The following is a 20,760-nucleotide window of genomic DNA, read 5'->3' as shown; positions in this document are numbered from 1 at the left end:
TGAGGGTTTATGCAGGGTTTTTCTTCCCGACCGCACAAGGGAGAGTACTTTGAGAGCAAGGACCAAGGGTAGTTGCCTTTGGCTTTGGGGCCCTTCTATTCTCTTTTCACTTCCCCAGATGATCTCAGTCGCTTCCCTGACTTTAAGGACCCCCTATACTGACAACTCCTAAATCTGTCACTTGCCCAGGTCTCTCTCTGAGTTCCAGACTGCAGAGAGCCACTTCCTCCTGGACATAAGCTATACGCATTCACCATTTACCAAAATGAGCTTGTGTTTTACACAAATCTGTTTTTCTCTCAGTGTTCCCCGTGACAGTGAGTGGCCCCACTATCCAGTCACTGGCCCAGATCAGGAACCTGGGAGTCATCCTTCGCTCTTTATCCCTCTTCACTTCCAATTAATCACCAAGCCCAATTAGCTAACTCTGACCTATATTTTCTCCACCCTCACCGCCACTGGCTCAATTCAGACTTACTACCTCCTCTCCGAGCTCCCCGACTCAGTCATCCCTGTTGCAGCCGAAGTCATCTTTCTGAAATGCAAATGGATCACATTCCACCTGCTCAAAAATCCACAGTCTCAACATGACCCCACATCCAAACTGCTTAGCCTGGCACACCAGGAACTGTAAGATCTGGTCCTTGCTCACTGGTCCAACCTCATCTTCCACCACTCCCCACTTCACACTCTCCACTGTAGCAGTAATGACCTACTTGCAGTTCCCAAGCTGCGGTCTCTAGGCTTGTCTACCTGGCAAGCTCCTTCTCCCTTCAGGTCTCGCCGCAAATACTTCCTCCGAGTTTTCCTGGACTTACTCAGCCAGGCTGAGGGGCTCTTATGCTCCAGCCACACTTTATTCAGACCCCCCTGGAAGCAACTGCTTACATCTTTAGGAGCTGTCCTTCGCCTTGTCTGTTTCCTCTCTAGATTTTAAGCTGCTCGACAGGCAGGGTTTGTCTTTTCATATTTTTCAGGGATTTCAGGGACTTCATGCCGAGGACATGACTTTCAGTACATCCAATAGATAAATGAATGTTCCTGTCTATGCACAGCCAACCACAGGTAGGCACTTAGGATGTGCTCAACCAATGCTCGCAGGCTTGAGGGCCTAGGTAGAAAAGAGTCTGCAGAACCTGGGCCAGAGGCTGGTCTGGCTCCAGACTTACAGCTTTGGTTCAGGCCTGGTGAGGCCGTGGGTACTTGGGTCCAGTCTCCACCGAAGCTCTCAGACCCTTCCCCTTCTCACTTGGCATAGAACAGAAGTAAACAGCTGGTGGTCTGACAGTCACGTTTGGCCTGCAGCTGTTCTGTTGGGGTAGTACTGATTTAATTAAAAATATCCACACTCAAAATCAGATTTCACAGAAACACTAAGATTTCTGACTTCCCTTTAAACAGTGGAGGATGTGGCAGTGCCACTTGGCCAGAGTCTGCTGACGTGGAGGGGCGGAACTTCACTTGTACACAGGAGCACGAGCGCCCCCCCAGAGGCCTCGCCACATCAACATGTGAGTGTGTCACCTGACCTGGCAGTGAAGCGTGTGGGCTGAGAAGTTGGATGGCCCGCATGGAGCCTCGACTCTGGCACGTACTGGCTGTAACACCTCGAACAAATCACCTACCCCTGCTTGAGTGTCTTCACCTGGAGAATCAGGATGACGCTCGCTTCATTGGATACTTGGGAGGGCTGAATGAGAGGACACTTGTGAAGTGTGTTTCGCAGGGCATGTGTGCTGTGAGCTGCTGGGGCCTGGAAGGAAGAAGGTGCAGGACAGACCACACAGAAGCCATCTTGTCACCAATGAACATTTATTGAGTGTCCACATGTGCACAGCTTTGAACTGGGCGATCACAGAACGCACTGGGGGAGGGAAGGGGAGAGGGAAGCAAGGGATCAGGTTCATAAGAAAGGTAGTCCCTGCTGGAGCCGCCAGTCGCGTCTCTCTGCAGAGAGGAATCACAAGCAGGGATGGGAGTTAAAGCCAGGCACTAGGATGGTGATGGGGTGCAGTCACTAGGGAAACATGCGGATTCTGGGTAAGCATCCCTTCGGTTCCTGTCTCCAGCCAGGCCATATGGCACCAAGGGGACAGGGATCAGATGCTCAGGTGTCCAAGCAGGGAAAAGGGCAGGCAAAATAAATAACTCCCCAACCCTCATGGTCACTCTGCTGCAACACAACACAAAAGCTTAGAGACCAGGATCCAAGGGCTCCTGGGTCCCCTCAAGGAAGCTCAGGTGGAAGGCTTCCCGACCCCCCCACCAGGGCTGTCTGCCCCAGGTTGCCCTGGAAGGCTGGGGCAGTTCAGACCCTGGGTCACTGAAGTGATAGGAAGAATTGTGATGTCAACGGCCTGAGACTGCTCTCTGCCCAAGGGGGCCAAGGGCAAGAACCAAACGGCCAATTTAAAGGACGTGGACCTGGAAGTCCAGAGGGGCACCACAGTCTAGGGGAGCCCACGCCCTGGCCGGCAGGGCACATGGGCTGAAGCAGCCAGCTCCTGCCAGCCCTGTCCCATCTGGGGGCCTCCCTCCTGCGAGGGAGCCAGACATCGGGCACAATGACACCTAGTGCCGCCCTCCCTGCGGGCTGCTCCAACCTCCCCCGGCCTGGCGGGAACAGCCATGCTGATTTCCAAGCCAATCCCTGCCCCTGAGCGGGCCCAGGGGGCGTGACGCAGTTCCTTACACTTGAAGGATGGGCACCATGCCCTCACCCTCGGAAAAGCCAGAAAGCTGGGATGTTTAGCGGGGGGAAGTTGGGGGAGAGGGTCCAACTTGGGGGCTTCAGGGGAGATGCCTCCTCCCTCCTTCCCTTGCCGCCCGCCCCCGGGTCTGTCCGCAGTGGATGCCCCCTCAGGGCTCTGCCAGGCATTGCTCCAGGGCGGCCATGTGGTAGTGGCTGGCCGTCTCCTCGCCTGCCTGCAGCCTCATGGCCTCCCGGCACAGCCGGTTGGCCCGTGCCAACTCAACCAGGACACCCTGATAGGCGGCTACCATTTCAGGCTTGACAGAGTTGGGGCTGACGCTGCCCAGCAGCTGGAGCAGCTCCTGTGGCCAGCGGGAGCGCAGGGCGGCGGGGGCCAGCCAGGGCAGCAGGGGCACGCAGCCTGTGAAGGCCTGCATGCCCAGGAACCAGAGCTCCTGGAGATCCGCCCAGATGCCCTCGTAGTCGGGGGACAGGGCCAGCACTGCCTGGTCTGAGCCAGGCGTGGCCCGTGCTACGTGGGATTGCGACAGGAAGAGGATGGCAGCTGCGAAGAAACCTCGGGACGCTGGTGTTCCCTGAAGAGCTGGAAGGCAAGGAGGGAGGGGGGCGTGAACGAGCTGCCTCACCAGCCCCTTCCCTTCCTGGTGGGCATACTCAGGAGCCGAAGCATAGCCTGGAATCAGCCTGCCTGCGTTCAAACCCTCCCTCTGACTTCAGTGTGTGACCTTGGTTAATTCACTTTTCTGGGTCTTGTTTCTTCACTAGTAAAATGGGGCCAATAGTGCTAATCTTAGAACTCTGTGGTGAGAATGAAATGTAATAATCTTGGGACACTACCTCGTGGTCGGACCCTCCTGTAGACTGAGTAGTGATGGGAGCTTCCGCTGGGCCTAGCACTTTATAGGCTGAGGAGGGTGCAGCAATTTGATTCTCAGGCCAGAAGAGGGTGCCAGAGGGGACCATGGGCTGGGGTCCAGGCTTGGCTCGCCCGGCTGCAGGGGTTCGCCCCCTGCACTGCAGATGCTTTCCCGAGGCTGTTAGGCTAACCTGGTGGCATTTGTGGGTGAACCAGCACTGTGGCTCTACTCAGCGGCTGTGGACATGCAGCCTGGATCTGAGGGAGCTCAGGGGCTAGAGGGAAGGGGGAGCTCCTGGTCTACTGGGACGTGCTCCCCTTCCAGCTGCCAGGTACCCTACTGGGGCCCCCACACACAGGGAGCAGAGGCAGCTGAGGGTACAGGCTCATTACACCCTGTTCCCAGGCATCTGTGCCGCTCCTCCAACCAGACAGATGGGGTACAGGGAACAGGCAGGGACAGAGGGACCCAAGCAGACACCCACGGCCAAAGTGGGAGACACAGAGGGCTGGCAGGGGGCTGAAGCGGATGCCCCTCCCTACCGCATGCAGCCAGAGTGAGGTGGGAGGTGGGGAAGGTAAGCGCACAGGAGCACCGAAGCCTGTCACGAGGTGCGGTGCCGAGCACAGAAAAACCTCAATGGAGAAAAGTCATGTTTCTGACTCAAGGCCTGGGAGGGGGCGGCTCCACCTTGAAAACACAGAATTCAGATTCCTTGGGCTGCTGGGGATTCCAGGTGCTTAAGCCTGTGCCTCGGAGCGGGCCTGTACTTACACCCACCAGACCTTGCCTTAAAAGGCTTCAGAAGGAAGAAAACGTTATCATTTGGGGAAGAAGGGTGGGGTGGGGCGGGGGAGGGAGGCGCACTTCAGAGATTTCCTTGACTGGAAAATTCTGTTCAGGATTTCAGAAAAGGATGACTTATGCCCAGAACACAGCAGGTCCACCCAGGTCTTCTGCTTCCATCTGTTAGGACTGGGTCCCCAGGGCTTACCTGGAGAGGTGCTAAGGAGCCGGGCCATGAGGAGGCCCAGGGTGGCCACATTGGCAGCCAGAAGCAGCCTCCCCTGCTGCTGTACTAGCGCGGGCAGCGACGCCATCAGGGTGTTCATTAGAGAAGTGAAGCAGGCATCTCGCCTGGGGAGAAAGGGAGCGAAAGATGGGAGGCGGGAGATTAGTGGAGCCAGACCAAGTCCTGAGGAAAGCTGGGATGCTGGGCTCCCAGCTTTACCAGGCCAGGGTTTGGCAAGAAATTAGGCAGCAGGGTGAACAGTTAACTTTGGGCCCCATCCGTGGCATCTGGGGAGCAGAGACTGGGTTATGGCTGGAGCAGGTAGACATACATGCCCAGAGGGCTTCCACATATACCAAATCCACATATACCAAATCCCTGTGTGGGGTGGCTCTCTCTTCCATTCTGAGACCCTTTCATTCTAACACTAATAGGAACCCATGGGCACAGGGAAGCAAAGCAGGAGACCGAGATTTGGGGCAAGTTTGAGCAGGACCCCTGCTTCCTCCAATTCCTCCCCGGCCTCACTTGATCAGCCCCGGTGCAGTGACCACAAGGTTGAGGAAGATGTGACAGCAGGTCTGCAGGCTGATCTCCACGCTGTCGGGCAGCACTGAGGTGTCATGGCCAGGGGATGTGAGTTCCCACTGCTGCAGGAAGTACTTGCACAGAAGTGAGGGGGCCCCCTCCTTGATCAGGATCTCCCGGGGCCCATCTTCGACTGTCAGGTGGCACCAGCCGGGCAGGAGGAGCCTGGGGGTGTAGAAGGGACAGATGTGTGTGGGGAGAAATGAAGGCACCAGGATTCCCTTTTTGGGGGGGCACCCCATCTAAGAGAAAGGGAAGTAGAGGAGAAGGAAAACACATCTTTGTAGGCACTGCAGAAAGAGCACAGGCCTGGGCTCAAACTTGGGCTGTGAGTGTGGGTAAGTTACTTTAACCTCCTTTAGTCTCAGTTTCCTCATCCTGAAGATGTGGATGAGACTTCTGTCCTAGATTTGCTGCGTGGACCAAATGAGATCAAAATGGTAAAGGGTACAGTAAAATGCCTGGCAGGCAGCAGATGCTCAATGGCAGTACTCTCTTTACAGAGTAACCTGGGGTTGGCAGGTGAGACTAGGAAGCCCAGGTGTCCTGAGGGAACAACCCCTCACCCCGCCCCCAACAAACAGAAATACTACCACACCTCAGGCCCCCGTCAGGAAGCCCGGCACAGCCCAGTTTGGGGAGAGGGGAGGTATCCGTGCTACTCCTTCCTTTAGCACATTCTGGCTGAACAGACCATAACTACAAACTCACCGGAGAGCATCCCCTGGCCAGGTGGGCCCCGGGGTGGTGGGGGAGATGGCCAAGGTGGCCACCTGCTGGGAGAGGTCATTGGCCTCCTCGGCCTCCTCGTAGAGGGTCTTGGCATAGCGGACGAGGAAGGGCAGCAGCTGGCAGACCTCCTTGCGCAGGGATGAGGTCTCTTCGGCCAGCCAGGCACCCAGGATCCGCACGGAAGCAAACACAAAGGGCTCCTTCTGCTTCTCTGGCCCCACCTGTTGCCAAAGGGCTCCCCTGAGATGGAGCAGGACCAGAGGACCTCCCCTGCCTGGCCAGCATGCCGGCCAGGCTAGGAATAACACAAGTGGAAGGGAATGCTGGCCTGTGAGCCCTGCAAAGGCAGGCCCTGTGTACCCAGAAGCCAGCGCATGGTTGGGACACACTCAACCGGGGGCTGGCACAGAGCAGGCCCTCAGGGCATGCCTGCTGAGGGAACTGGACTTTAGACAACATGCCCCTGCACTCGCTGGAACTCAGCCTCTAAAGCATCTCAAGGCTAGAAGGAGACCCACAGGTCCAAAGCTAAGAAAACACTCCCTCTACAGTGGCTCTGACCTGGGGTGGGAGGCCAGGAGAGAAGCCCCACTTTGGGCTAAATCAGAAAGAATGAGACAATGGGAGCTTGGCACGGTGTGTGGGGTATGCAGCTGGAGCAGGCTACTAAAGAGACCGGAGTGTTGGGCTTCCCTGGTGGCGCAGTGGTTGAGAGTCCGCCTGCCGATGCAGGGGACACTGTTCGTGCCCCAGTCCGGGAAGATCCCACATGCTGCAGAGCGGCTGGGCCCGTGAGCCATGGCCGCTGAGCCTGCGCGTCCGGAGCACAGGCTCCGCAACGGGAGAGACCACAACAGTGAGAGGCCCGCGTACCACAAAAAAAAAAAAAAAAGAGAGACCGGAGTGCTGAAGGAACCCCTGCAGGACAGGAGAGCTGGACTCTCAGGCAGGAGGGATGTTGGGGCAGGTGATCAAATGGAGTTAGCAGACCCTCCACAGAGGACAGGAAGCAGGCAGCCCTGCTCCTTTTCCCTGTACAGCTACAAGTTTGTATGTGTATGTGTGTAAGGCCATGCTGCAGACTGAACAGAACAGACTGCTTCACTTTCGTGTGTGTGGACCGGGGGGAGGGTTGTGAGTAGGAGGTTTCTGTGTTGTGTGTGTGCGTGTGTGTACTGTGATGGGAGTGCACATATGGCGTGTGGTATAGTGCTTGTGTGGAGGCTCAGGGAGGGAGAGGGAGGCTTGGCCACACACTACTCCCTGGAGTGCTGCAGGATCAGCCCTCCGTAGGTAGGTAGGTACGTCTTCTCTGTCTCCCCATACACCCAGGTTTGGGGTTTCACTTCCCCCTTTCCCTTGCCTTCTGGCTCCCCCTCCCACACTGGGCCCCCTCGGGTGGGGCACTGCACCCTCACCTGCTGCAGGTAGTGGATGACAGACCCGATGGCCTCCTTCATGACGCTCACAAGTTGCACCTTCTGTGGCTCCTTAAGCAGTGACTGCTCACAGCGGGTGCACTCCTGGATCCCCAACTCCATGAGGGCATAGCAAGCGGTCACCACATCCTCTTTCACCTCTGTGCCTGTCTCCTCCAGTGCCAGCCGCACCTCCACGCATGCCAGATTCACCAGCAGGGCCAGGAATTTGCTCCCGGAGTTGCCCGCTGGGATCCAGTCGGAGCCGCAGGCGTGCGCCAGGCGGGCTGCCAGCTTCAGTGCTGGGTTGCGCTGCCAGGAGCTCAGCTTGCTGCCCAGGATCCGTGCCAGCCCGGCCTGCAGATCCCGGAGGCATTCAGAGGGCACAGTTGTTGGGGGCAGAAAGAGGGGCAGCAGCTGGCAAAGCTCAAACTTGCTGGCATCCTCGGCTTTCTGGAAATCTTCGCTGAGGCCCCGCAAAACAGCCAGCAGGTCAGGCTCCCCCTCTTTCCAGCACTGTGTCTCAGCAGCGGCCAACAGCCCCACCAGGAGTGCCAGGGCCTGGTCAAAGCCATAACCATGCCCCAGGTATGCCTGACACAGGGCAGACACGGTGCCACCGGCAATGAGGTGTCGGGGCCCACGAGGTGTGCCTGCCACAGCTGTCAGGCACTGGTAGGTGTCATCAATCATGGAACGGCGGGCAGCATCGTCAGGGTCCCCCCTGGCTGTGAGGAAGGTGCTAAGGATGGGGATCTTGTTCAGGACCTGGGGATGGGCAGCTAGTTCAGGGTCACTGCAGAAGCAGGCCAGCAGGGCCACACCCAAGGCCCGGAGAACATGGTCGGGGCAGCCATCCGGTGCCTCCTTGGTAGTCAGGAGACGATTGGGGAAGGTGAAGCCGACAGCATCAAAGATCCGCCGCCTAGTTTTGGCATCGATGTCACCTGCTTTGACTGCCTTGGTCACCTAAGGGAGGTATATGCTATCAGCAGGATGAAAGGAAGGGGTGGCAAAGACTGTCCCCTGCACTCTGGGGGTTGACCATTAGCAGGACTAGGTTATATAACAAGATTCACTCTGGGGTCAGGAGGTCTCCCAGAGACCACTTCATCCAGCTCCTTCCTTCTCCCCAGAGGCAGACAGGTGTGACCTCTGGGATCCCTCATCTGTGATCCCTGTGGAAGGGAGGTCAGGTCCTCCTCAACTACTCACTCTACTGTTTCATTACCTGGTTAGTTGGGAAGTTCTTCCTGATGTCTAAGCTAAATTCTTCCTGATGTCCAACACATCCTGAGTTGGAAGAGGCTTAGAACTCAGTGTTTAAAATTCTCCAAGGATTTGGGGTCTCTCCCTAATTGCTCTCTCCAAAGAAGTCTCTGATCCACTCCTGCCACCTTCTCAGGGGAAATGGCTCCTGTGTCTCGCTGCTCTGCCTGTCAAAACATTTCCCCTTACATTTCACCTAAACACCTCCTCTGCTGCAGTGTGAGCCCTTGACTCCGGAGCCTTCTCCCTGTTGCCATGGCAAACAAGCAGGCTGTACTCCCTCCTCCCTTCACCCCCCCCCCACCCCTTCCCAGCACTGCAGCTCCTGTTCTGCTGTCCCCAGCTTGGGTTCCTCCAGGGCTAAGCCCCGAACCAGATCCTTCACCCGCAACCTACATACGCATCCTGGCCATCCCCTAGGACCCCTTCCCAGTCACTTCCAGTCTGCTACTCTCTCCACCTCCAGAACAAACATCCCCAGCCCTCAGGTATTCTGCACTAGTTACTACCTGCTGCTGCAACCCTATGAGTCAGCTCCCATCTGCTCTGGGACGCCCCAGAGAGCAGACCCACTCAGCTTCCTCCAAGGCTCCTAGGGCCACAAGCTTTATTCACCCCCATTCTCCCCTTTGCTCCCATACGCAGCGGAGCAAAAATGAGTCCACAGGTAGGTGCCTTGGGCCTTCTTTGGTGCCTCCAGGGTTACCAACACCACCTATATATCCTTGGGGACTTGTTGACCTCATTCCTAGGGAGCCCAACCACCCAGCCCTTCCCACCTCCCAACTGTCAGTCAGTTCCTTACTAGCAGCAGGGCTGCAAACTGCTCGCTGTCATTCTTGGCCTCACGGAGGGCTCCCAGGTAGCGCTCCAGGGTGGGGTTTCGGCCCTCTGCCTGGTTCAGAGCTGGCTCGCAATCCGAGGCCATGATGCCCGCCTTGCCCAACTGTGAACACAAGAGGGACTGAGCATCCCTCTGCAGAGGAGGGGTGGGAGTGGAGGAGGGAGTGGAGGAGGGAGGGAGGGAGGGATTAGCACAGAGGGAGGGGAGGATCAGAAGGGATGGACTCCTCAGGACTGACCTCCCTTGGGGGAGCCCCTTTAAGGGGCTGGACCCTCAAGTCCTTAGGGATGAAGAAGGGACCCTGGTCCAAGGTCACCTCCGAAAGTGGGAAAGAAGGACCATGCATCCTGCTGCTCAGCTGGACAGCTCTCCTCACCAGTCTCCTGGGGGTGGGAGGGGGCTGGCCCCACTGCTCAGCTGCTCCCTGGCACCAGAGGCCAGGTTTTGTTTCCCTCCACCAGGCGTACAGGGAGGGAGTGGTGAGGACAGACAGGGAGGAATGGAGACATACACGGGTGAAGTTCGATTATCCGGACTCAGGCTGGCATGAGGGAAAAGGGCATCCTAGGTTTCCTTTCCCCTCCCTTCTTCAGGAGAGACAGGAGACAAGCTTCAGCAGAAGGGAGGAAGCAAGGTGCTAACCCGGGAAAGCTCAGAGGGCCCTCTGGAGACCCCATCCCTCCAGCCAGGGCTCTCAGTCGCCCCCGCAGGCTCCTTGCCTCCTCTCCTTTCCCTCCCTCGGGCAGAAGCTGCAGCAGCGGAGCAGCAGAAGCAGCAGCAGAATTAACCCCTTGCGCTCCCTCTCCTCACCCTCCCCGCCCGGCTACCAGCCTGTGGACGCCGGCAGGGGCTGGAGAAGCAAGAAGGGGTCCCGGGTAGCTCCCAGGACAACGGAGACTCCAAAAGCCGGATAATCGAAGAGGGGCAGCTGAGATGGGGAGATGAGAAGGGAAGGAGGGTTCCTGACGGTCACCACCTGTCCCGCCGCAGCCAGGTCACAACACGACATTGATGAAGTCACGACAGGGCGGCGATGAGATCACACTTCACGATGGCGCGGTTATGTCACGGAGAGATCACGGCAAAATCACGACATGGGACAGCCCCCAAAGATGACAGAGCAAATTTTTAAAAAAGATATAGCTATATATTGAGAAGGGCTGTGGCAAAATGGAGTCTCGACAAGGCACGATGATGTCGCGATATGGCGCGATGGAGTCGCGATAGGGTCCCCGGGGTGTGTCGGCATCGATAGGCGCCGGCTCGGAGTGGCCCCGGCTGGGATGTAAGGGAGGGCTTGAAGGGGGCTGAGCTCACCAGGCTGCGGCCCCGAGCAGCGAAGTCTTCTCCCAGCGCGGTGCTCCGGGAGCCTGGGGCCGCTGCTCACGCCGCGTTGCCCACTCCCGGCTCCAGGCTGCTGCAGCTCCACCCCCACCCCCGCAGCGCTCTCGGCCAATCCGCGGCGGCCTCACTCCAGGCTCTAGCCAATGGCACAGCTGGGCGCTAAGCCGTAGGGGGTGCTGCCGTTGCCGCCATCTTGCTTGTGGGTATTGCCAGAGTCTGGGGCCTGGGGCTCGCGCAGGGCGGGCGAAGGTGCAGACCGCTTCTGGAGAGCGGGAGGCGACAGCCTGGGGACGCAGGTTCCTTCGCTCGTGCGTAGTTCTACCCCCCAGCACTACCCCTCCTCCCCCTCGGGCTCGCAGCTGGAATTGAGCTTCCGGGGGGACAGGAGGGCTTGTTTAGCATCAAGAGTGTGTTTCCGGGTTGAGTCCGGGAGGTGGGAGGGGGCGGCGTTTCCGGCCGCCGTCGCTGTCCAGGGAGGCTGAGGCCAGAGTGAGCTGTCCGGGTGGGGAGCCCGCATTGCCTTCTTCCTTTTCCTCCTCCCCCGGGTGAGGGGAGCGAAGGTTGGGGCCCCGACCCCATGGACCTGGAGGAGGCGGAGGCCGCCGAGAGCCGGGGCCCCGCTTTGTGGCCTTGAGCCCCGGTAGGTGGCCGGGGGCGGCTGGCTGCCGGGCCGAGTACCACGAGCTCAGGGGAGGGGCAAGCGGGACGGGCTGTTTCTGGGGGTGCGCTGGCCGGGTGTTGGGACCCGGAGGTGGCGCTCCTGGCCCGGCTAGGGCAGCCAGCTGCTTCTGGCTTTGTAGGTGCGGAGCTCGAGTCTCAGGCTGACCCCCGCTTCTTTCGGGCCCGGGCCTGGTCTTGCGGCTCCCTCCATCCCCAGACAGACAGACCGGCCGCGAGACGCTGCTGGCCTTCTTCCTCCCTACCCCCTAGCTTCAGTCTCTGGTGTTTGTTCTCCCCACCAGGACAGCAAATTGATGCTGAAGGGGGGCGGGGCTGAGCACTACGTGTAAATTACGATGCGAAACCTGCCTTATTCAGGACTTGCAAATTATGCCCTACCGAGGGGTCCTGTGGTGGCTGCAGTGAGCACAAAGGTGAAATAAAGGAAGTCAAGAGAAAAGACCTCAGGCGAGATTCCAGGAAAGCTTTGCTTTCTTTCCTCTCACCGTGGTTGTGCGCAATCGAAGATAGATGCAGTTGGTGAAGAGTATTAGCTGACTCTCCTTGTGCTTTCTTATCTGATGAACAGACTGGAAGCTAGGAACAAATTGGAAACACGACCTCCCAGAACAATCTGTTCATTTTTCCAGCTATTTGGAAAACAGTGTCTACAAATATAAGCAAAGCTATTCATGGCAGTCTGTTCTGTAACTTTCCCAAATATCTGAGACTTTTCTTTTTTAAGAGCTTTATTCTTAATTACTCATGCCAGCTGAATAGGCTGTTTCAGACTTGCTCTGTCGTTGTTCAAACATATCTTATCTCTGGGTACATAAATGGAGTTCCACATATGCAGCTGACAGACTGAACTATGATACATTCCCCCATCAACCTGAAGCATTAAGTAAACATTACCCCCTGCGCTGTCTGAACAGCTGCTGTAACAGAGAGTGCTTTTATTTCGGGTGTACTTGTAACGCCCTAAATGCCAGAACTCTTGCAAGCTTTTCTAGATTTTCATTTGTCAAGTATTGTGGAGGTGTGTGTTCTCTCCCTGGGCTGTTTCCCTTTGATTCTATAACAAGCCATTTGGATCTTGGTGATGTGGTGTTGTTCCTGCCTCTGGTCAGCAAGTCTTTGACTGGACCCTAGCAGTGATTTGTGCCCTTAGGCAATTGTAGGTTTCAGAGGAATGACTGGTTGGGAGTTCACATGAAAATAAGTGCCTCTCTCATGCATGGTTTGTGAGACATTGCCCTTCTAATCAGCTTGCTAATCCAGTGGTGTTTATTACTCCCATTTCAAAACCTATTCATTTCTTTTATGCTTCTATCGCCCACCTGCCACACTATTGATGACAGGTGTTGAGTCACCTTGAATTTAAAATCCTTTTGTGGTAGGCAGAAATGTGTTGGGTAAGATTCTTATGCACACACGTGCACACACACGCACACATGCACACTCATTCATTCCATCTTGGGAGGCTGGAAAAGTTGCAGGATATACTTTCTAACTTAGGCTCCATTTCATAATCTTTTGAGCATGTGTCTGACCTGCACACTTCCTTTCTGCCCCCTGCTCCCTAACATACAATGACAAACCGCTAGAAATAGGAATGGATGGAAGTGAATGAGAAAGATGAAGTCCTTCAGATGCTTAAGGCTCAGTGAAAGCTTTTCCTTGGGTGGGCTTTACCTTAGTTTTGCAGTTCTGTGTGTGTTTGTCTATTTCCTGGTGTTAATCAGTATTGATATCCAACCCATACAGTGCTGGCTGGGGCTGGGGTTGTCAGTCTGTGCCATTTTCCAGATGTGGATGACAGGTGCACATTTAGGACAGAAGATTTTTATTTTTATTTATTTATTTTTGGCTGCCTTAGGTCTTCATTGCTGCGCGCGGGCTTTTTCTAGTTGCGGCGAGCAGGGGGGCTAGTCTTCATTGCAGTGTGTGGGCTTCTCATTGCGGTGGCTTCTCTTGCTGCGGAGCACGTGCTCTAGGCACGGGCTTCAGTAGTTGTGGCATGCAGGCTCAGTAGTTGTGGCGCACAGGCTTAGTTGCTCCACGGCATGTGGGATCTTCCTGGACCAGGGCTTGAACCCGAGTCCCCTGCATTGGCAGGCGGATTGTTAACCACTGTGTGGCCAGGGAAGTCCGGGACAGAAGATTTTTTTTTTTTTAAACATTTGTGAGGAAACTGTGGCTTAAGTTTTTTTTTTTTAATAAATTTATTTACTTATTTATCTATTTTTGCTGTGTTTCTGTGCGAGGGCTTTCTCTAGGTGCAACGAGCGGGGGCCACTCTTCATCACGGTGTGTGGGCCTCTCACTATCGTGGCCTCTCTTGTTGCGGAGCACAGGCTCAGTAGTTGTGGCTCACGGGCCCAGTTGCTCCGCGGCATGTGGGATCCTCCCAGACAAGGGCTCGAACCTGTGTCCCCTGCATTGGCAGGCGGATCTCAACCACTGCGCCACCAGGGAAGCCCGGGACAGAAGATTTTTAAATTGCTTCTTCAGAACTCAGTCGATCCTTGTAATACTGCCAAGGTTTATATAATAATCTATACAATATAGGGAAGTTGTGTAAGAGAGAAGAAACTGATGGAAAGTCATTTTTTCTTCTGGAAGGGACCGAAATCATTCGGTCTCTAGATTATGGAGTAGCCAGCACAATGCCTAGTACAAAATAGGGGCTGTGTAAATCCTTGTTGAATGGCTATATGAATTTAAGTCAGGAATTGCTAATGATTCTAAGGATCAGGGAGGTGACATCAAAGTGTAAACTGGATAGAATTTAAAGATAAGCGTGGTGGGGACAGTAGCAAACTGGAGAGTGCATGCCCTGCCTAAAGACAATCACATTAAAATTTTTAAAAAACATGGCTAGAAAAGCCTTCAGATTAGTTTACCTCTGATGCTCCAAACTCTTCTTTTCATGGGTAAAAAAACGTATTTGTATTGGGCTTTCCTGGTGGCGCAGTGGTTGGGGGTCCACCTGCCGATGCAGGAGACACGGGTTCGTGCCCTGGTCTGGGAGGATCCCACATGCCGCCTGGTCTGGGAGGATCCCACATGCCGCGGAGCAGCTGGGCCCATGAGCCATGGCTGCTGAGCCTGCGCGTCTGGAGCCTGTGCTCCGCAATGGGAGAGGCCACAACAGTGAGAGGCCCGCGTACCGCAAAAAAAAAAAGAAAGCATATTTGTATAAAGTCACAAAGCTGTTAGTAGCGGAACTGGAACTGAAGTTCAGATCTTTTTTTTCAGTCTGGTACGCTTTCCATTGTTCCACATAGATGATGTTAGATTAGAAAATATGGAATATAAAGTGTTTCAGTTTTACAGTGGATTCATTTCATATCCCTGGCTATGTTTTTATCCTGATAATTATAGGCTATGCCAAAGCTCAGCTTTGAAATTTATAGGCAGGTATGAGCAGTGAAAGAGAAACTTGAAAATTCCCTTCTCCCTAATCTGTCACACTCTCTAGCACTCTGCATTTCGAGGAATCAATTATTAATTACTTGGCATATAATTTCTTCTTTTTCTGTCTTTCTAGTGGACTGGTTCTGCCTGTCTGGAAGGCCATGGAGAAGCTGGGAATCAAGCCAAGCCGTGCTTCTTGGATTTTATCAGGATTTTGTTGGCAGACATCTGTGAAGTGGTTGAAAAGCTTGTACCTGTTTTATATTTGCTTCTGCTTCAGTGCTCTGTGGCTGTCAGCAGGTACCATTTTCTTTATATATTTAAGATTTTTAAAAAAGCGTACTCGGTGTGAGTCTTTCAGTTCATTTTAAAGACTAGTAGGAGCCAGAAAAGCAACCTGCTAATTGACAGAAGTGGTCATCCTTTAGGTGGAAACTTAGTTTGTTGGGTTTATTTGTCTGTTTTGTTTTAAGCCAAAATTTAAATTGGGTTCTTTCTCTCTCTTTTTTTTTTGGCCGCTGCCACTCAGCATGTGGGATCCTTAGTTTCCCCACCAGGGATTGAACCCGTGCCCCGTGCAGTGGAAGCATGGAGTCTTAACCACTGAACCGCCAGGGAAGTCCCTGGGTTATTTCTCATAAAGGAGGATTGGCATGATCATTTTGAGATTTGATGAAGATGTAATGAAAAGAAAAAGGTTTCAAAGTTAGAAGGACCTGGGTCCTGGAGCTGGATGTTTCTTTCCACTTAATAACTATAAAACATTGAGCAAGTTACCTATTGTCTGTAAGGAAACATAAGTTCTACCTCATAACTTGACTTAAAACGTAATATAATTAAAGCGTGTAGTACAATTCTCTGAACATAAGTGATACTTGGCTTTCTTTCCTTTCCTGAAGGAATCTACACTCTATACTTAGAGGGAGAATGTGTTCCTTGCTTCTTCCGTAGAATGGGGTTATGCTGATAGATTTTATAAAGTATGCTTTCCTCCTAGAGATTATTTCACCAGTCTGTTACCTCTTGCCAGGAAAAAGTGCCAAAAAGGCTAAATCTAAAGAATATCCTTTTTTTCTGTCTTTTTTTTCCTTTTCGTTCTTTTGTTGACATTGTACCTTTCAGAGTATGAAATGTGAGGAAACAGCAATTTGAGAATGATTTCTCAGTATGTTGCTGTTCTGGGCAATGACCAAAAGACTTCTGTTGTAGAGACCACTGTCTGGGACAACTAATCCGTCTTTTGCCCCCATAATTAGAAAAGTTTCTGTTGCTTTCCAAAAGGAGTTGGTGGCCATGATCTTGAGAATCAAGTAATTACTGTATTTAACAATTTCAGTAACATCAGCTTTGGGGTTTTTGTTGTTTTGCGGTGGTGGTTGATGATTGCATAATTATAGCAGTGGAAATTGCAGTTGACAGAAAGCTGACCTAAATGTTTTTTACCCAGATGATGCTTTGCTGGGACAGCTAACTATTTCAAGCCAACATTTTATGTAAGATCATTTGAATTAAATAAGTAACTGATTTAGCACCATCAGAGTAGGAAAACCACACTTTTTGGAGTTCACCTACCACATACCAGACCCCTGGTTGTAAACATTACATGTTCCATTTAATCCTTATGATAACCTGAAAACAGATAGTTTTATTTTGTAGTTAGGAAATTGAGGCCCAGGGAGGCAAAATGACTTGACCAAGGTCATACAGCAAGAACATGACAGAGCCAGGAATCTAAATGCAGCTTTTTCTACTCTAGAGCTCACGCTTTTTTTCTTCTGCTATGCTGCCTTCCAACCACAGGTGATCTTTTGGAGGACCAAAGACAGTTTTTTTGCCCTGAACGAGGATGAGCTTGTTATTTGAGGGATTCTGAGTATAGGGGAGGAAGAAGCATTGCTGAGTGTTTCTGTGTTTGCCAAGCTCGTTGGTTAAACATGGCACTGTGGTCTCACTGGGCTATTCTTTAGTATCCCTTGAGCCTGGTGCTTCAAAACAGCACCCTAAGGAACAGATTGAGTATAAAGGTGCAAAGGTGGTATTGGTAGGAGTGGTTCTGATGGGAATTAGATTGTACCAGTTCCATTTTGGAAAAGTTTGGAGCTTTTATCATGGAAGAACCAAGAGCCATATGTGTTCAAACTGAGGGAACATGCAAGCAATACATGACAGACAGATTTTTTAATGTATTTTAATTTATCAGAGCTCTTTTACATCAATTTTTTAAAAAACACAGTGTCCTAATAGCAAAAATGAATGAGACATAAGCAGAGTATCATAAGAAATTTAAATGATTTATAAAACATTAAAAAAAATGTTCATTCTCATTACTAACCGAAGAGCTGCAGATTAAGATGAGAAATCCTTTATAACCTATCATATTGATGAAAATCAAAGTAAAAATATCTAGTGCTGCCAAGGGGTGATGTGGTTGCCCTCCTGTTGTGCTGGAGAGTTTGAACAGAGAACTTTCTGGCATAAATCAAGATCCTTAAAAAGTTCATATTCTTTGACTTAGTAATTCCCCCTTTAGGAATTTACCTCAAGGACATATTTAGATGGTTGTGAATGAGAGCAGTCATCAACGCTTATTTATTCTGTGTTGCAAAACATTGCTACAACCTGCCCCACAATAGGAGTGGTGAGATTATGGCATGTCCACATGGTGGAATATTACCTGACTTAAAAATTCACATTTTATAAAGCAATTATACCCCAATAAAGATGTTAAAAAAAAATTCACATTTTAGAAGAACAAGTACATGGGAAATGCTCCTAATGTCAAGCATGAAAAAGCATGATATAAGTTGCATATTCATATTCAAAATTGGTGTCAATTTTGTGAAAAGAAAAAAATACTTTTATGTAATAGAAGGTCTGAAAAAAGATATATAACTAAATGTTTATACATTTTTTGAGTAGTGGAATTATTATCTCTTTATACTTTTCTGTGTTTTCCAGGGTACATGTTAACTCTTTTTATAAGTGGGGGGGTAAAACCTATCTGAAGAAGCAACAACAAAACAACAGCAGCAAAAACCTATTGTTGGTAGCCTGAGTCAGTATTTATCTACTCATGAATTTGTTTAGTTTTTATCTGAGCTCTTACGTTTTCCCTGATAAAATACATTCTTGATTGTTTGCTGTTGTCTTTAGCTCATGGATTATAGAAATTATTCCTGAAAAACTAAACAAAACAAAGCAGCTCTCCAATTATCCCCATTCCTGTTTATCACTTAGCAGTTTCTCCATCTTTGGGAGAGCCCCAGGTACCCACTGACTTATGTATAGTGGGCTTATTTTTTATTTCAGCTTTGGGTTCAGTGCTGGAGCCCACTGCTAGGAAGCAGTGATTACAATTTGATAAAAGATGCTCTGTGTTTTCCTTGTGAGCCATTGAATTACTATTTTTTTGTCTAACGTTATTGTTACATGGCTTAAAATAGCATTTTGGACCTGGGGATTATCAGTATCTGGAGAAAAACATGAAGTGACCCCAAGAATTTGGAAATTCCTATTATAGATTGTCAGCTTCTTGAGAGCAGAGATTTTGCCTCTTGCTCACGCCAGCTATTCCTAGCAAGTACCAAGGGCTTGACCTATAGTAGATGCACCATAAAAATATTTGTTGACTGAATAATAATTTAGCAATAAGGGAATTATCCTTTGAGAAACAACAACAATCTATCAACAATTTAATCAACAATAATTTAATAATTTAAATAAATATTTAAATAAATAATAATTTAATAAAACAATAATTTAATCAACAATTAAAATCAACACAATCTATCATTTGAGAGTTAAAGCTTAAAATGAACACAATCGAGGCAAAGGTATGTGAAGGCACTTTAAAGAGACATAATGCCTTTGAGAACAACAAGATCTGATTAAAATATTCACAAATATTTTAACATCTAAAGAAAGAATGTGTGCATCTGAAGAGTTATATATGGCGCATGCACAGGAGAGGGCCGGAACCAGCATTGGAAACCTAAACCAAGGAGGGTCATTGAGGCTGATGTACTCCAGAAGCTAACAATTGGCTATGAAAACTTTTATTGTTATTCCCTTGCTTCTGGGAAATAGATTACAGAGTTAGTTAATAAGTATTTTGAGTACAGAGAAAAAGAATCCAATTCAGAACCAATTTTTGAGAACTTATTAGGAGTTTGGTCCTGGGCTAAGCATGAGGGTAATAAAGATGAGTACAGGGCTTCCCTGGTGGCGCAGTGGTTGGGAGTCCACCTGCCGATGCAGGGGCCGCGGGTTCGTGCCCCGGTCCAGGAAGATCCCACATGCTAGGCCCGTGAGCCATGGCCGCTGGGCCTGCGCGTCCGGAGCCTGTGCTCCGCGGCGGGAGAGGCCACAGCGGTGAGAGGCCCGTGTACCGCAAAAAAAAATAAAAATTAAAAATAAAATAAAATAAAGATGAGTACAACACAATTCCTGCCCTGGAAGAACTCCCAGTTTAATGAGGGAGATAGATGTATAAATACTACGATGTGGTAAGTGAAAAGACAGAGGGATACCATGCGCTGAGTGCTACTGCAACCAGAGAAGCATTTAGCTTAGAGATGAAGGGAGAGAACTGAAGAATTCTCTCCAGAGAAGCTGATGCCTGAACAGAATTTTGAAGGTTGAATTTGAAGGATTCGAAGGGTATTCCCAGGCAATGGGATTGCAAGAGCAAAAGCACAAAATTATGAAACAGCTTGGTAAATAAAGGAAACTCTATACGCAGTTTAGTGCTGCTGAAATACAAAGAGCAAAGCTGGAATGGCAATTCCTGAAGAGGTAGATGGTGGCCAGGTGATGAAGGATCTTGTATGCCATGGAAAGAAGCTTAGATTTTAATCTTTTAAGGCAGATGGTCTACAAATTTTCTTGATTATGTACTTATATCCATAAAAAATGTTGAAGATGTGCCCCAGTTTTTGTTTGTTTATACATTATAATAAGCACCATTGTACTAATGTCTTATGTTTATGAGAGATGCCCCAAACAAATATAAATAGTTTTAATATTTTCTTTTCATATCCCAATGATTTGTTTTGTGCACTTCTGGTAAGCAAAAACTCTACTTTGGAGAGAATTGCCTTAGGAAATTGGGAGCTATTGAAAACTTTAAGCAGAAGAGTAATACTGGTAAATTTCTAGAACATTTTTGCTGGAATATGAAAGAATGGTAATGGTGGGGATGGGAGAAAGATGGGAAGGGGAGGGAGGTCAGGGCTAGATGTAAGGATATCTGTTAGAAAGCTAATGAAGTAGTAGTCCAGGAGAAAACTGATGAGGCTCTGTGTCTTCAAGGAACCTCTCTCTCACTGGAGAGAGTAATTTTACTCAATGCAAATCAGTAGATTTAGGGGTAAGTAGATGGGTAGAATTTAGGAGTTCTGTAGTAAGAGATTAGATGAGGTTATTTATTTTTTTAATTGAGATGTAATACCACTATTTAATTCCAGAACAGTTTACTCACCTCCTAAAAGAAACCTCATACCCATCAGCAGTCATTCCCTCTTTCTCCCTCTGCTAGCTTCTGGAAACCACTAAGCTACTTTCTTTTTTTTTTTAATATGAATTAGTTCCTCAATGTTGTTTATTAATTTATTTATTTATTTTTGCTGTGTTGGGTCTTCGTTTCTGTGCGAGGGCTTTCTCTAGTTGTGGCAAGTGGGGGCCACTCTTCATCGCGGTGCGCGGGCCTCTCACTATTGCAGCCTCTGTTGTTGCGGAGCACAGGCTCCAGACGTCTGTGCAGGCTCAGTAGTTGTGGCTCACGGGCCTAGTTGCTCCGCGGCATGTGGGATCTTCCCAGACCAGGGCTCAAACACGTGTCCCCTGCATTAGCAGGCAGATTCTCAACCGCTGTGCCACCAGGGAAGCCCCACTAAGCTACTTTT

The 20,760-nt window shown here is 50.7% G+C and overlaps 2 protein-coding genes across 2 annotated transcripts in view; one reads left to right on the top strand and one right to left on the bottom strand.

Annotated features, from left to right (window-relative positions):
• Window positions 1–1,795: 1,795 nt before the first annotated feature.
• Window positions 1,796–10,837, bottom strand: NCDN (neurochondrin). The gene is made up of 7 exons (XM_060019152.1): window positions 10,410–10,837; window positions 9,395–9,535; window positions 7,321–8,289; window positions 5,882–6,123; window positions 5,111–5,335; window positions 4,565–4,707; window positions 1,796–3,296 (listed from the first exon to the last, which is right to left on the bottom strand). The coding sequence occupies exons 1-7, from the start codon at window positions 10,440–10,442 to the stop codon at window positions 2,860–2,862; spliced, it is 2,190 nt and encodes a 729-aa protein (XP_059875135.1). The 5' UTR covers window positions 10,443–10,837; the 3' UTR covers window positions 1,796–2,859.
• Window positions 10,838–11,227: 390 nt separating this feature from the next.
• KIAA0319L (KIAA0319 like) overlaps window positions 11,228–20,760 on the top strand; it is a 107,002-nt gene continuing 97,469 nt past the window's right edge. The window contains exons 1-2 of the mRNA XM_060019139.1: window positions 11,228–11,417; window positions 14,991–15,157. Of these exons, the coding sequence (XP_059875122.1) occupies window positions 15,019–15,157 (139 nt within the window). The 5' untranslated portion in view covers window positions 11,228–11,417; window positions 14,991–15,018. The remainder of the gene's footprint in view (window positions 11,418–14,990; window positions 15,158–20,760) is intronic.

The sequence above is a fragment of the Delphinus delphis genome, chromosome 1, assembly GCF_949987515.2.
Source record: "Delphinus delphis chromosome 1, mDelDel1.2, whole genome shotgun sequence".
NCBI classification, from domain to species: Eukaryota; Metazoa; Chordata; class Mammalia; order Artiodactyla; family Delphinidae; genus Delphinus; species Delphinus delphis.
The sequence above is the reverse complement of the archived record's forward strand: the minus strand, read 5'-3'. Positions and strand labels throughout refer to the sequence as shown.

What these genes read in the sequence shown, in the direction of transcription:
- NCDN (XM_060019152.1), bottom strand. Translation starts at nt 10,442, where the DNA reads ATGTCGTGTTGTGACCTGGCTGCGGCGGGACAG. An exon ending in ACCTGGCTGCGGCGGGACAG is followed by an intron (nt 9,536 to 10,409) that starts GTGGTGACCGTC and finishes TTGTGTTCACAG; the next exon opens with TTGGGCAAGGCGGGCATCAT. An exon ending in ACTGCACCGGGGCTGATCAA is followed by an intron (nt 4,708 to 5,110) that starts GTGAGGCCGGGG and finishes CTTTCTCCCCAG; the next exon opens with GCGAGATGCCTGCTTCACTT.